At 41.1% G+C, this 14,923-nt stretch overlaps 3 protein-coding genes across 3 annotated transcripts; 2 read left to right on the top strand and 1 right to left on the bottom strand.

The window, feature by feature from the left end:
* Positions 1 to 259: 259 nt before the first annotated feature.
* On the bottom strand, positions 260 to 1,859 carry pin4 (protein (peptidylprolyl cis/trans isomerase) NIMA-interacting, 4 (parvulin)). Its single transcript, XM_011610823.2, has 4 exons — positions 1,700 to 1,859; positions 1,416 to 1,489; positions 1,079 to 1,198; positions 260 to 892 (listed from the first exon to the last, which is right to left on the bottom strand). The coding sequence occupies exons 1-4, from the start codon at positions 1,734 to 1,736 to the stop codon at positions 734 to 736; spliced, it is 390 nt and encodes a 129-aa protein (XP_011609125.1). The 5' UTR covers positions 1,737 to 1,859; the 3' UTR covers positions 260 to 733.
* A 497-nt stretch (positions 1,860 to 2,356) lies between these two features.
* nek12 (NIMA-related kinase 12) lies at positions 2,357 to 5,795 on the top strand. The gene is made up of 2 exons (XM_003970534.2): positions 2,357 to 3,583; positions 3,945 to 5,795. Exons 1-2 carry the CDS (start codon positions 2,572 to 2,574, stop codon positions 4,151 to 4,153), a joined length of 1,221 nt encoding a protein of 406 aa, XP_003970583.1. The 5' UTR covers positions 2,357 to 2,571; the 3' UTR covers positions 4,154 to 5,795.
* Positions 5,796 to 10,331: 4,536 nt separating this feature from the next.
* Positions 10,332 to 13,101, top strand: LOC101074285 (D(1) dopamine receptor). The gene is made up of 2 exons (XM_003970533.3): positions 10,332 to 10,597; positions 10,848 to 13,101. Exon 2 carries the CDS (start codon positions 11,110 to 11,112, stop codon positions 12,226 to 12,228), a length of 1,119 nt encoding a protein of 372 aa, XP_003970582.1. The 5' UTR covers positions 10,332 to 10,597; positions 10,848 to 11,109; the 3' UTR covers positions 12,229 to 13,101.
* The last annotated feature ends 1,822 nt before the right edge of the window (positions 13,102 to 14,923 follow it).

Consider the following 14,923-nt stretch of genomic DNA (forward strand, 5'->3'; position numbering starts at 1 on the left):
CTCCCCCCTATTCTTGAATGGGAGTTGTTTCACAATCCTCTCGAGGTTGCGGTTGCTTGTGCACCTTTTTCTACCGCATTTTCCCTTCCAGTCACCCTTTCACGATGGTACTTGGATCCAGCACTGTGAGAGCAGCCAGCTTTTTTAGCAATGTCCTATTGTGTTTAATCCTCTTTGTTCAGATGTTCAGATGTTGATTGTCTTCTGGAAAACTGTGGAGTCAGTAGTCTTTTCCCCTGATCACGTCACCTCCTGTATATTTCACATATTTGAACAAAATTGTTTATTGTGAAATTTCTTTTCCAGTGACAGCAATATGTAAAATACAATACAATGAATTATCTGCATGTAAAGTTTAAACTTGCCAAATACTCCCTCCAGGTGGATTATTTAGTCTACATTTAAATTAGTGAATGTCGCAAATGTACACATCATTTAAGTTCATTGAGTTACCTTTTCACAATTGGTTAAGTAGAAGCCTATTATGATAGGGTCCAGTGCATCTTAATGGATACAGAGCTTTCCACATCACCAAAGCATTTTCCACCAAAATAAACATTTAAAGATTTGTTTTTCACCTAGTAATATCTATAAAGATACATATTGTTATTGTGAATTTGACCATAATAATTATGCAGTGGCTTAGTTTTAACCAGTGCCAAAGGGCCAAAAATCATTTATTTTTCTTGATGTGTAAAACATCACTTTCATCATATATCACACACAGACACAATTATTTTTTCCCCTCTACCATAATGATGTGGTACCCAAATTTTGTCTTGACGGGAGGGTCTGTGTAGACAGGTTTATCCATGGAACTGGTAGGCAGGGCAAATGCTGCATCCTGGAAAGGTCCAACCATCGAACCACGTGTCATCCACCCCAGATCACCCTGTTACACACAATAGTAATAAAGAAGTTGCATAAATGCAGTACAAGTGTTGCAAACCATGACACGAAAAGGGAAACTTGACATGAAAAGGAAAACTTTATTGTCATTCTATAAGATTGTATAATTGAATTTCAAGGCCAGATGGGGTCAATAGAGTCAACTTAAAAAAACTAGAAAAATTCTTACTCCTTGTCTTGCTTTATCTTCACTGTACTGCGATGCAACTTCACTGAAACGAACTCCTGCTTTTAGTTTTTCCATCGCCTCCATGCATTTTCCATGTTTTTCACAAAGGATATGCCGAACCTGATAAAAAGACAGTAAATGCACGGTTAGGTTTCGATGACTGGGAAAATTAAGGGAGATGACAGTCTTTGTACACATAGTGACATATGGAGCAGACGCGTGTGTTTACAGCTTTACACACTTTTACAGCATTGTGTCATTTGTGGCCAATAACTAGAAATTGAGCTGAGCTCCAAACAATGACTTTTGAGATTGAACTACATGTATGACATGTTACCTTCACAGCAGTGCCTCCTTTGGGAGCTTTTTCCTTCTTGTCAGCTTCTGCACTTGCAGAAGCAGCTCCTCCTCCTGTGTAACAATTTATAATTTAAAAATAAAAACGATTTTACATGATTAAAAGTGAAGACTCCACCACCATTAACGCTATAACGAGATTATTAGGTGTTATTTTAAACCTTTTTTATCGGAGTACATCTTCATCTGCTAGTAAATGTGTTTTACTTAAAGCAAACATTCCACTAGACACAGCTAAGAGCAGAATGGCAAACAGACACTGACCTTTGCCACCTTTACCACCCTTTCCTTTAGGTGGCATTTTAGATTAATGTTTAGTAGAATTCGCGAAATAATGAAAACAAAAACAAAACCGCACCAACACTTGTTAACGTGCTCATAAACCTGCGCATGCGCCTTCCACGCTATCTTGTTTTAGGGTCGGTGGCAACAGTGTGACGTTTACTTACCGCCACCTGCTGTTCTGGAGGGTAAAGCGACATTTCCTTAAAAATTGTTTTAAGCCAGGGTAGCAAAAAATTACATCCAAACTTCAAACGATCTTTATAACTGAAATATCAATATTTATTTTATATTATATTATGTTATTTTCACATAACAAAATGTTATGTTATTTTACAGATAAAAAGTATTTTACACGAGACTTACACTCAGTGATCTGTGATAATATGCAGAAATATCCTCCCAAAATACGTGTTTCCTAAATTGATAACAACGTTTATTGCACTGGGTGCAGTGATGCCATATTTTGGTCTTAATATTCTTTTATACTTGAACTAATAACTACGGTGGCCGAGAGGTTCAAAACACTTTTACAAAGCTGGAAACAAATTTACATTTTAGAATGTATTTATTTTTTTTACAAATCAACATTTGCGAATGCTGCTTTTATACAAAAATGTGTCACTGTGGTGGATTTTTTTCCCATTTTTCTCACTTTTGGGCCTGACATTGTCACGCCCCCGACAGGTTGTAACGTCTCCCGGCGCTAATCGCGCCATGCTCGCAAGCGTGGTGGTTGCCCCGGCAACAAGAATGTACACAAACTGAGTTGACATCGGTGTTGCTGCAGTCTTTTGACATTGTTTTTTGTTTGTTTGTTTGTTTTTTAATATTTCTGACTGTAGTTCCACAACATGGAGAAGTACGAGCTTGTTTCGTGTGTGGGACGCGGAGGAGCAGGAGATGTGCTGCTCATGAGGCATCTGCAGCTCCGCACCCTGCACGCAGTGAAGATGGTGAAAGTCGCTGACGCACAGGCCGCAAAGAAATCCAAGGAGGAGCTCCTGCAGGAGGCTGAAATCATCAGGAGGCTGCAGCACCCCCATATAGTAACATGCAGTGAGGCCTTTGTGGGTATGGGATGTGTTCACATTGTGATGGACTATTGTCATGGTGGGACTCTGGATGACAGGGTCAAAGAGAGGAAGCCAGGGCAGTTTTTCACTGAAGACACCATCATGAGGTGGTTTGTGCAGGTCACCATGGCTGTAGATTATATACATTCGGCTAAAATACTACACAGAGACATTAAAACATCAAATGTCCTGCTGACAAAGGAAGGTAAAGTTAAGTTAGGTGACTTCGGGATATCCAAATTGATGACTAACACATTTGATATGGCATCCACTTGTATTGGGACTCCCCATTACCTCAGCCCTGAGCTTTGTCAGGACGTCCCATACAGCTCCAAGTCTGATATCTGGGCTCTCGGTTGTCTTCTGTATGAGATTTGTGCCCTCAGTCCTCCGTTTTCATCCACAAACCTGCTGAGTTTGTTCTACAAGATCACCAGAGGAGAGTACGAGGCTGTGCCACACGTGTTCTCTGACAGCATCGCGACTCTGATCCACAAAATGCTGTGCCTGGACCCAGAGAACAGGCCCAGTGCAGGCTGCGTATTCAACAGTGCATATGTGCAGAACTACACGGGATCCCTCAGACTGACAGAGATGGAGTCCAGCACAGCCGAGAATTCTGAGGAGAGTTGTGACACTGATGCCAGGACGAGGAACCCACATCTGTGTGAGGTCACGTCAGGACAGGAAACAGACCTGGAGAATAGTTCCAGCAGTTTGGAGGAGGAGGATGCTGTAGAATCAGACCACAATGAGTATCCTGATGACTTCAGTGGCGATGAGGAACATGGTGAACATCTATCTATCTATCTATCTATCTATCTATCTATCTATCTATCTATCTATCTATCTATCTATCTATCTATCTGTCTGTCTGTCTGTCTGTCTGTCTGTCTGTCTGTCTGTCTGTCTGTCTGTCTGTCTGTCTGTCTGTCTGTCTGTCTGTCTGTCTGTCTGTCTGTCTGTCTGTCTAAATGTTAAATTTAATCAAGTATTAAAACCAAATTGCATTAAACTTAATTTAAGCATTATTTAAAAAAAGATGTAATTCACACCGCAAAGTATTTTTGGCTTCAAAAGTCATAAAAACGTATGTGTCTGATATGGTATCTCTGTGGTAGATCGCTAAGCTGATTCTTTATCTTTTACAGATGTTTTGGCTGAGTCAGACGAAGCTAAGTGTGACTACCCAGATGACTTTGAGGAGGAAGAGGAGGAGGAACCACCCTCGGTTCACAGGACACCTGCCGACAGTCGGAATAAAATGGTTTTGGAATTTAAGATCTGCGAGGCTGAAGGATTGAGCATCGTCCTGATGTCAGAGAAGGAGATTTGCAACAAACAGTCCGCAGAGCAATAAGAAGAGGATGATATCTGTCATCAACCATGACCCATCCAGCCTGAAAGTCCTGCTCAAGGAGTAGTACCTCAACTCAGTGGTACCTGGTGTTAAAACCAGCAAGAAGGTCTGGAGTTCAAATCTGCGTCTGTGTGGGAGTTTTTCTCACACAGTTTACTCACACAGCCCAGAGACATACTTTTAAGCCTGTCAACTGAGAAAGACATTAGAAGAGACCGAATGTTGATATTCTCCAGGGTTTGTTTGTTTTTTACACAGTGATAGCCTAACCCAACATTTTAAGATTTAGTTTTTAATTTCAGAATTAATTTTATTTAGTTTTTAATTTCAGAGGTTTTCCTTCTTTAAAAACACACACATGTGGCCCCTGCTTCCTGTCAGGTTATTTAAATACTGCAGTGTGTTAAACTCTTCAAAGACTGCACTGGACAATCAAAATAGCATTGTGTATATTATATTAGTAAAGTTGGGCCTGCAAGGCTCAGGTAGCCTAAAGACAGCTGTAAAAAGGGGTTGGCTCCATTAACCCTAACCCCTGAAATTGAATGGTGTAGTCCTCCTGAAGTGCTATTTTAAATATAGAAAAAAATGCAAGAATAAGCCTATGCATCATTCATTTTGACAAAATTACTCTTTCAGTTTGATGTTAGCTTAATACATATGTGATTTTAGGAATAGCTTTGATTTTCTTTCCTTTTTTTCTCTATTTACCCATTTATCCCACCCTCCATTTTACTGAATAACTACACATAAGTGTTTGTCTTTAACAGAAATGGAAGCATATATTTCTGACGCTACGCTCTTATATCTGCATGGACTGTCTGGTGCTGCACTTATTATTTTATATATAACTTGACGTTCAAGCAGATGCAGAGTTCTCTCTTGATGTTGATTTTCACTTCCTTTTGTAGGTACGCACGCAAAGATCTTCCACCGTTCTTTAATAATTTGTTGGGTCCTCCGTACCAGGAATAGGGTTTTTCTTTCCATTATCTGTGCTCTTACAGTTTTTGGAGTTTCTTTCTTTAACCTATGATTATAGATAGGCCAAGCTCAGGGTTCAAGGGAAAATACAAGAATCACATTTTATCCTCACACGATCTCTCACAGGTTCCACCCCAAGCGCTCACGGACTCACTCAACGCAGACTTAGACACACGCATGCACACACACACACACACACACACACAAACACATACAAAAAATCTAAACCTTTTGAGCGACTTAAAGAGACAAACTTTTAACACATCCACAATCCGTGTCTATTCGAGGGTGGGGTTATATCTTGTTATTATCGGATCGCTTTTACTTTATCTTTCAGTTGTACAGATTACCGTTCCGTGTGTTAATGAATGAGAATCGCCAAGGGTCGGTTCATCGTGGAAACTGTTCCAAGCCAATAATGCGCACAAAACTTTCACACCTCCTTTGCAAGTATCTGACGGATGGCGTTCCGTGATGATAAAGGCCGCAACCACTACGCCACAGGCAATAACCCATGAGTCACTGGATCTCAACAAATGATGACACAAAGATAAGTTTACAAGAAATGTATTCAAATCAAACTTCAAATAAAAATTCTGTTTGCATAGATTTGCATAGATATAGATCGTGTATTTCGATGCAGCAGTATTCGAATGCATGCACAGATGTCCGTGCATTTGTAAGTGTTTGTGTTTGTGTGTGTACTTGCATGTGAATGTGCATGTGTGGGTGTCACTTATTCATACTTAGAGCCTTCACTCAACCTGTCAGGCTAATATTCTAGGCTTAAAGAGTATTATTATATTTCAGGGTGAGGTCAAAGGTTAATATATTGTATATATTGTTAGTTAATATTGGAGCCACAAATATGTTACTCTGTATTTCCATGGAGACCTCTCTGAAAGCTAAATTTGCTGGCACCATTCGATGACAATGAAAACAAATGCAAAATTGGTTTAATTTTGATTAAAAAAAAATTGTAAATATAATGACCCACAGAGGGTTTCTTCAGCTGCTGCCATGACAGGAACGTCCTAATGCAGCTCCTAGGAGCTATCGCCATGGTGACTGTGTAGACAAGGCCCTCACTCATGTCCCAAATAAGCCAGCAAATTCTTCTCAAAATCAGTTTAAATCTCTGACATGAATTCATATAAAATATTTACACACTGTAGGTCTTGTGGTTTTATGGGTCATGGTCGGTGAAACTATGACACCAACAACAAAGAATCCCTTAGGTCATGCTGGGGTTTCCCATTGCTCTATCTCCACTGAGTCAAAGTTCTAAAACTAAGTTCTAAATCAAATCCCCCCACCTAAATATTTACACGTTAATATAATACATACACCTCCACCTATCAATGGAGGTGGGCAGGAAGGATGATAAAAATAAATCCTCCTTTACACATTAGATGGCACCCGCTCATCTCTTAGATGACAAGTCTGTGAGTCATGAGCAGAATTTTGACCTAGAAGTTGAGGTCCAGTGATGCTGATCCCCCAGCTACTACTATCCCTTTGATCAACCACAATATATGTTTACCATGTCTGGAACCTGTAGGGCTTTAAGCATCCTGCCCGGACTCAAATTTTGAATAAAATACTTAAAATCCATTCAAGTCAACGACCCATCCTGATCCCTCAGCCAGATCCACCCAGCCCTCTCTCCATAAGCACCTTGATTCTCTAACTGGAATCATGTTCTGCCTCAACCAGCAACCCTTCAGTTGATTCTTACTCTTGAGTATTATCTTCGGTGACCCATTTAAGTGGCATATCTGCGTGTTGTGTTACATAGGCCTTATATAGGAACCAGGGCTGTTTGGTATTAACTGGGGTATGTAGGAGTGTAGGAAGAACTGAGAAAAATAAAAATACTTTTTGATGTTGGGGTGACCAAATGCCTCCGATGCATTCAGGTATTCTCTGTAAACCTGCATATTCTGATTATATAACCTGCCCTGGATGTAGAGTCTGCTTCTGCATATGTTCATCTGTCACATTATCACAACCTCGAGGACACATCCGGAGCAAAATTCACTCTGAATTCATCTATTAAGATTGAAACTATCGTGAAAATATTCTGATTGAAGTAATAATGCAACAGCAATAGGCCACTGGTGCACTTGTGACCTTAAGTAGATAAAGAAAAAAGAGAGAAACAACATTTCACAAGCAGGGTCTTGTTATCATGCCTAGACGGTCTTCTAACAGAATCCTGCTCAACAAGACTGGGCATTCCCTGTCCAGGTAGAGATCATGGTAATGGGTTTCTTCAAGAGTGCAATTTCAAATATAGTAAAATGAGTAATAAGAAACCAGTGGTCTGGGTGTGAAGTTGAAAAAGGACTTCCTTTTCCTCTGTTGCATATAAAAGGAGCAGATGAACATTCAAGTCAAATAAAGAGAAGAGTGCAAGAGAGAGAGAGAGAGAGCTATCTGACTGCAGTATGAAGAGCGTAATATCCCTTGTTGTCATCTTGCACCTCTGCTACAGCTGCTACAGCATGCAGAGAATCCGTGTATCACCTCTGAAAACAGAGATGATACTTGGATTGACGGGTCTCAATGACAAACTCAAGTCGGACAACTATCCAAACACTGTAAGTATGATTGTTGGTGTTATCGTGTCATCTTAATTGGAACACTTGTTTCACGTTTAAGGAATTCAGGCAAGATTTCATTTTTCATATCTTCTTTTAAAGAATTTTTTCCTCCTTTACAGACCACCACAGTATACATGCCATCAAAATACATGTTTGAAAATCCGGTAAGTTTATGGCTGTTTTTGTTCTGCTGAGTAGGCAAATGATTTATCATTAACCTAAATATTTAATCAACAACATAATAAGTAACTAATCATGAAATGCCCAGTTTCACCATTAAGATTAGGAGAAGACTTAACACTTAGATGGAAGCTCAAGATAAAATGCATGTACAAATAACTGACCTCTGCTAATATCAAAACAGATCATTCTTAAAAAAATGTATTTATAAGTCCGATTACAAACAATATGATAAAATCCGTATTATATTACAGGCATCTTAAAATAATGTGATAGTGGCATTTTAGTGAGAGAATATAATGATCAGATGGATGGTCACAACAACGTTCATCTCCTCCAACACTGACAACATACATGGCACTAAAGATAGTTTGGGATTGGATGTAGAGGACATTGCTAACCAAACTTTTGCTCCTCGGCAGGGCTTGTGCGCGGGCTTATTCATCAGAGAGCTCAGAGTCATCCTCTGCAACCTTCCCGAGAGGTACAACGACAGCGTCACGATGTTACTGGCCAACCTGAACACTGCGAAACCGTTTCCAGTGGTGAGTTAACGAATCTCTGGATTGCCACAGTGTGGCTGGATACCTCCTGCTGAACATTATTTCTTTGTTCCTCTCAGAACACCAAGGAATGCAAGATGGCAAACAAGACCTCAAGAAACCTGCCAATTGAAAATTACAAAAACTTCATCAGGAAACTCAACATCCAAATGGCGGCTAATCCTTCGGTTTCCCCCGTCAGTTGTTAACTGATGGGATAAATGTGAACATAGACTAGAATTGTTTCACCTGAAATAATAATGTATGATTAACATATTTAAAACAAGTACCGGTAATCATTTATTAGTATATATTTTTTAATTTATTTCTGAATATATTTATTTATGAGCAACAGTTAGTTGTTTGTATTCCAATGGGATTTATTCAGATGACTGGATTATCAGTACAAAGTATTTTTTTACAAAATGACACATTTTCTATGACTTTGGAATATTGTGCTGCTGATTTAAAATAAATCAAGTTTTTTGTAAATCTCTCCATTTCCTCTTTCTATTTTTTCATTATTTTATTAGAATTACACAAACACACGTCCTTGTACGTATATATATCCCTGAGCTAAATCTAATTCTAAAACCACGTGTCTTAACCCTCAAATGGTCCTTTAAACTAGCAAGTGCAAGAACACACACACACACACACACACACACACAAACAAAAGACTGGATGGATGGGCCCGCTAATCTTTTTTAACCAGTTGTTATTCACTAATCTCACACACTGGATTGGTTGTAAAATGTTTGAGGTACACAGAAACTTCATACTCCACTAAAATAACTCAACTGATGAAAAAAAGTCATGATCTGAAAGCTTTAATCAGCCCTGCAAGGTGGCAACCGGTTTCAAATACAGCCCCAAATCACAAGCGGAACAGTTTAACATTCCTGTTCAGTGGTTTCGTGTCAGTTTTGCTTTCTGCGGGGACAACGGAACCATTACAAGGTGATGCATTCCAAAGTGCTATCAGAGATTCCGTAAAGATAAATGCTTCCATCACTTGCATGATGAGTCATGGTCGTACGGGGATTTTTTGGATCAAGTTAGAACTTCTGACCCTAGAATCCAGACAAAAATAACTAAGTAACAGTAAAAAGACAGGACAGCTCCGATGTGACGCAATATCTTTACCTTCAGTGCCTGGGGATCAACAATGATGTCATTGTGGGCATTGTTGTAACTTTCTAGGTTTTGAACCTTTTAAGAGTAACTCACCCTCTTATCCGTTCCTTCCATCAGAATGTCTGAGAGCTAGTCAGCATATCAGATCTCACACTTAGAGGTACGAATGAGTGCAAAACCACACACATACAAACACAGAGAGAAGAAATGAAGAGTGTTTGTGTCGAGGATGGACGATTCTGACTGACTGCTGCAGGCTGCAGCCTGCAGCAGAGTGCTTCGGGCTGCAGCCTGCAGCAGAGTGCTGCGGGCTGCAGCAGTCAGAAATACTAAATATCTATTGCACATCATGATGATATGAGTTACAGTGGCAGCAGTTCATACTTAGTACTCTGCAGGACAATCCTCTTCTTGGACATCCAACTGATGCAACATTCCGCTTTCTCCGTTAGGGGGCCTCAGAGACACGCTGCCTTTTGCAGACTTGGTCTTAGTCCTGTTCCAGTTTCATAACTTCTACTTTGATTCCATTGACCTACACCACTGAAAAAAATTGGAACAGATAAAATAAAAAGGGATAGCATGGGGTCACTTTTAATTTTTCCAAAAATAAAATGCCATTCATGACTGCACAGGCTGTTCACGGCGATGCTGCAGGGTTGAGGCTGCAAAGAGGAAATGGGCGCACAGTCACATCATGTTCTCATTCGTGCTTCACTTTTTCTTGAATGGGACAACGTCAGCGCGCCGGAGCGCACGAAATCTGTGTTTCGACGCACACCGAGGCTGCGGGAGGAGCGGCGACGGCTGAGTGATAGGACATTCCTGTGGATTTGCCTTTTTTTGTTTTTGTTTTTGCAAAACATGTAATAGATCAGTGGTGGAAACATTTGCTATTTGGTTTTTATGCCGCTTTTGAACCAGGTTTAAAAGCTGCAGATTTCCGCAAGCAATTAAAATATTAAAATGAAGCCGCTGCTCGCCGCTTTACTGAGGTGAGTGAAATTATTGAAATTAGAAGTCTTTTATATATATATGTATATATATTGATGTGTGGAGGAAGGTTAGGTCCCTAATAAATTTTTTATTTTTTAATTCACGCATGCACGCAGACTTATTGACGTGACATGCAGGGGGGGAATCATACACTTTTCAAAAATGTATGAATAAATCAACTGGAACACAGATTAAATCATTTTACATGTGTAAAAAAACGAGAACTTATAGTATTCCTCTAACCCACAGGGTTGATGATGACTCCATTTCTAAAAGTGCGACACCTGCCAAAGTGGGAATTCTGAAAATCTCCCCGGTCACAGCTGTATCCTCACTGCAGCCCAAATGATGCCAAGACTACTCTGTGAAGCCAGGAGGCAAATATCTGCCAGAAGGGCTGCTTTGCCAGAAATGGTAAAGGTCGCATCATTTGTCATGTTGCATTTTTCAAGGCTGGAGCCACAGAGCCTCCAAGATTCTCACCTCTGAAATGTAGGGTTCTACTAAAAAAATGGATCTCATGAACTTCACAACTGTCATCGACAGCGGGTATTTGGACGAGGTTCCTTCGAGCCGCGTGCTGACCGGCTGCTTCCTCTCACTGCTCATCCTCACCACCCTGCTGGGGAACACTCTGGTTTGTGCCGCCGTCACCAAATTCCGACATCTACGCTCCAAGGTTACCAACTTTTTTGTGATCTCGCTGGCTGTGTCAGACCTCTTGGTTGCCATCTTGGTCATGCCCTGGAAAGCGGTCACCGAGATCGCTGGATTTTGGCCGTTCGGCTCATTCTGTGACACCTGGGTGGCTTTTGATATAATGTGCTCCACGGCATCCATTTTAAACCTGTGTGTTATAAGTGTGGATCGCTACTGGGCCATCTCCAGTCCCTTCCGTTATGAGAGGAAAATGACACCCCGAGTGGCTTACGTGATGATCAGTGTGGCGTGGACGCTTTCTGTACTTATTTCCTTCATTCCAGTGCAACTCAATTGGCACAAAGCCCAAACTAAAGCCTACATCCCTCTTACCGGCTCCTCAGTGTCTACACCTTTCAACGCTACATCTTTCCATGGCTCAGAAAACTGTGACTCGAGTCTGAACAGGACATATGCCATCTCCACCTCCCTCATAAGCTTCTATATCCCCGTGGTCATCATGGTGGCCACATACACCCAGATCTATCGCATCGCCCACCGACAGATCAGGAGGATCTCCGCACTGGAACGGGCGGCGGAAAGTGCCAAGAACAGACATGACAGCATGGGCGGAGGCTCCAGCATCGCAGAGTCAGAGAGCTCTTTCAAAATCACATTCAAAAGGGAGACCAAAGTACTGAAGACGCTGTCGGTGATCATGGGGGTGTTTGTGTGCTGCTGGCTCCCGTTCTTCATCCTTAACTGCATGGTACCCTTCTGCGAGCACTCGGGGGGAGGGGAAGCTTTCCCCTGCATCAGCCCCACCACGTTTGACGTGTTTGTTTGGTTCGGTTGGGCTAATTCCTCTCTCAACCCCATCATCTACGCCTTCAATGCAGATTTTCGTAAGGCCTTTTCCATCCTGCTGGGCTGCCACAGACTATATCCAGGAGGCCACAACATGGAGACAGTCAGTCTAAACAAGAAATGACTCATGACTCTCACAGCACTGACTCACCCTTAATATTAAGAGTCCAAGTGTTCCTGTGCAGGCCAGCTTGATCAACTTCAAGCTAGGGCGCTGCCCTCGGTGCTGACTGAAGGATACAGTGACCTCCATGTGCGTGTGGCCTGTGTGTGCACAGACTGTCAGGGGACCTTGTTGCACTTGCAGTTGTTACAGCAATGGAGGAATCTCCTAAAAGAGCAAAGACGATATGAGGTTTTGAGATAAGCCCTCTCCGCCCCTGTGCCAGGGAGCTGGGAGCGGAACAGCACTGACACGCCCGTGGGACAGATCCCATGACTGGGCAGCATGAATTCCTAATGCTGTCAGACACTGTTCTCTTGAATAGCGTCACACACAAACACTGTCAAGCCATTTCTCCTCCACAGCATTGCCGGATTGGTAACCACTTCTCCTGTCCCTGTTAATGGAATTGACACAGCAACTTAAATTCTCTTTTCAGTTTGTGACAGCGCAATGCTAAATTTCACTTTCTGTGTGTTGTGTTTTTAACAAACAGCCTATTTTAAGGTAAAAATCACCACCAAAAATTGCCACTTTTGCAAATTGCAAATGTTTTACTGCCAATATGAAATCCTGGGGTGCAATTTTATTTAAGCAAATGTCTGTTATCTTCAAAATGTATGATTAGCCCATTCCAGTCACTGCCAAATGGGATACATATTTCTGTATTTTGCAGGATTTTAGCATTTTCAAAAGTTCAAATATATTACTGTTGTGTGTTGTGCCCAAATGTTCAGACAAATTGTCCTTCAGTGCTTCAGTTAAACTCTTCGTGCCAATAAATTTTCTTTGCATTGAAATGACACAGTCTAACATATTTATAAATGAATGTAAACCGAATAATGAAGATCTAAAGGCATTAAATTAATATATTTAAGAATCTCTCTACTGCATAGTAATGATTCAATGATTTCTCACTGAAACATAGAGGGGAAAGTTACTTTTTGCTTTCCTTTTGCTTTCCTTTCCTATGTCCACTGAAGGAGGATGCAGGGAACCAGGATGTGGTTTTACATGTCATATCAGGTAAAAAAATGAATAAGTTAAATAAAAAAAAAAGAAAAGAAGTGCTCGCAGTGGACAGAATCAGGTTAGCTGTGATTGTGTTCACTCTAGGGGCTGAGAAACAACACCGGGCTGGCAGTCGCCTCATATCAACTGAAGAAAGAACTAGATTAAAGATGTAAAATATTAACAGAAGGACACAGCGACAGTGACCTGGTGTAGTGCACTGCATGAGTATTTCATGTGTCACTCCATAATTTAGCTACATGTCAACATTTGACCTTTTCATGTTTGTGGGGGGGAGTTAAGATCCTGATCAGTCAGGGTGTATATGTATGCATGTAGTCCTAATAATGATCATTTAAAAAAAAGTATAAATGATGCATAGATGGCTGAATAGTTGGAAACATATGTTGAGCCTCATCTCTAAATCTCTGCCACATCTCTGATGATATTATAGTGTCATCATCAGAAACAGAAAGGCCCAACCTGGCCTGTAAATATCCTGGAATAATGAGATAAAGCAACCACTTTGCTGTCCCCACCCTTTTAATTCATTCTACTAAAGTCCTTATTGCCCTCTAATTAAAAGAGGTGTGATAGAGCCAGCACAAGAGATGGAGTGGACTTTATTCTGTGAAAAAGCCTGATTCTGGGCTAAACCTTCCTTTGATTAAAAAAAGAAAAAATCAATATTTTTGGTTTAGGTAAGTGAAGCATCTGAGATTTACTTGCACACCACCCCGTCAACACACACACACACACACACACACACACACACACACACACACACAAACACAAACACACTCACACACACACACACACACACACACACACACACACACAAACACGCACACAGCCTTCTTGCCACCTCAGCCATCACTCTGAATGATGTCAGTCAAATTAATTGCTGTTCCCTTCCATTGGCACGCTTGAGGAGATTTCACAGAGGCAAGGACAGTCCGCCGCTCAGAGGGGGGAGGAAAAAAAAGATTTAAAGGAGAACTTGTAGCCTGTGAAGCTACAAGTTACAATGTCAACCATGAGCACAAAGCAAGGACAGTTAACGCACATTTAATATATTTTGCTTGGCTCTAGATTGTGAGAGGGACTTTTAAGACATCTCATTACTGACAACAGAAGGTTTAGTGAGACATTGACAGTCTTATGTAAGTATCACGCAAAAGGACGGCTGCTGAGAAAATTTTACGTAAGCTCACTATGTTTCCTTTCAAAGTACCATATTTCAGTATTTTCTCTGGCAGCATGTTGACAAGTCAAAACCGGGAACCACCTGGTTATGTGAAGTTGGACTTTGTGATGCATTCATTGCCACTGCCACCCTGCATCCATCATCTGATGAGTACTCGGGGAGTGAAAATGCAATTAAACATGTGCAATAATCGAGTATTACTTTCTATTAAATATGCATTATACACAACTGGCAGCTTCATCATAATTGCGGTTGAATCTAGTGCATTTTTAATACCCTCGTGCAGCACCAAGATAAGCATAATAGAGGCTGTGCACGCTGGTGAAAGCCCATCAGTGCGGCTGCATGCTGACAGATGTGAATGCACACTGCATGCTGACAAATGCTCCCTGGCTGTCCCTGTCTGCTCCTCTTAGTGACGTAAACACAATGTTATAC

Source organism: Takifugu rubripes, chromosome 14 (genome assembly GCF_901000725.2).
Source record: "Takifugu rubripes chromosome 14, fTakRub1.2, whole genome shotgun sequence".
NCBI classification, from domain to species: Eukaryota; Metazoa; Chordata; class Actinopteri; order Tetraodontiformes; family Tetraodontidae; genus Takifugu; species Takifugu rubripes.

Bases quoted from the DNA above. Each gene is read 5' to 3' on its own strand.
- pin4 (XM_011610823.2), bottom strand. From the start codon at position 1,736: ATGCCACCTAAAGGAAAGGGTGGTAAAGGTGGCAAAG. The intron at 1,490-1,699 runs GTCAGTGTCTGT...ATTGTTACACAG, and splicing joins GGGTGGTAAAGGTGGCAAAG to GAGGAGGAGCTGCTTCTGCA. The intron at 893-1,078 runs GTAAGAATTTTT...TGTGTGTAACAG, and splicing joins AAGATAAAGCAAGACAAGGA to GGTGATCTGGGGTGGATGAC.
- nek12 (XM_003970534.2), top strand. From the start codon at position 2,572: ATGGAGAAGTACGAGCTTGTTTCGTGTGTGGGACGCGGAGGAGCAGGA. The intron at 3,584-3,944 runs GTGAACATCTAT...TATCTTTTACAG, and splicing joins CAGTGGCGATGAGGAACATG to ATGTTTTGGCTGAGTCAGAC.
- LOC101074285 (XM_003970533.3), top strand. From the start codon at position 11,110: ATGGATCTCATGAACTTCACAACTGTCATCGACAGCGGGTATTTGGAC.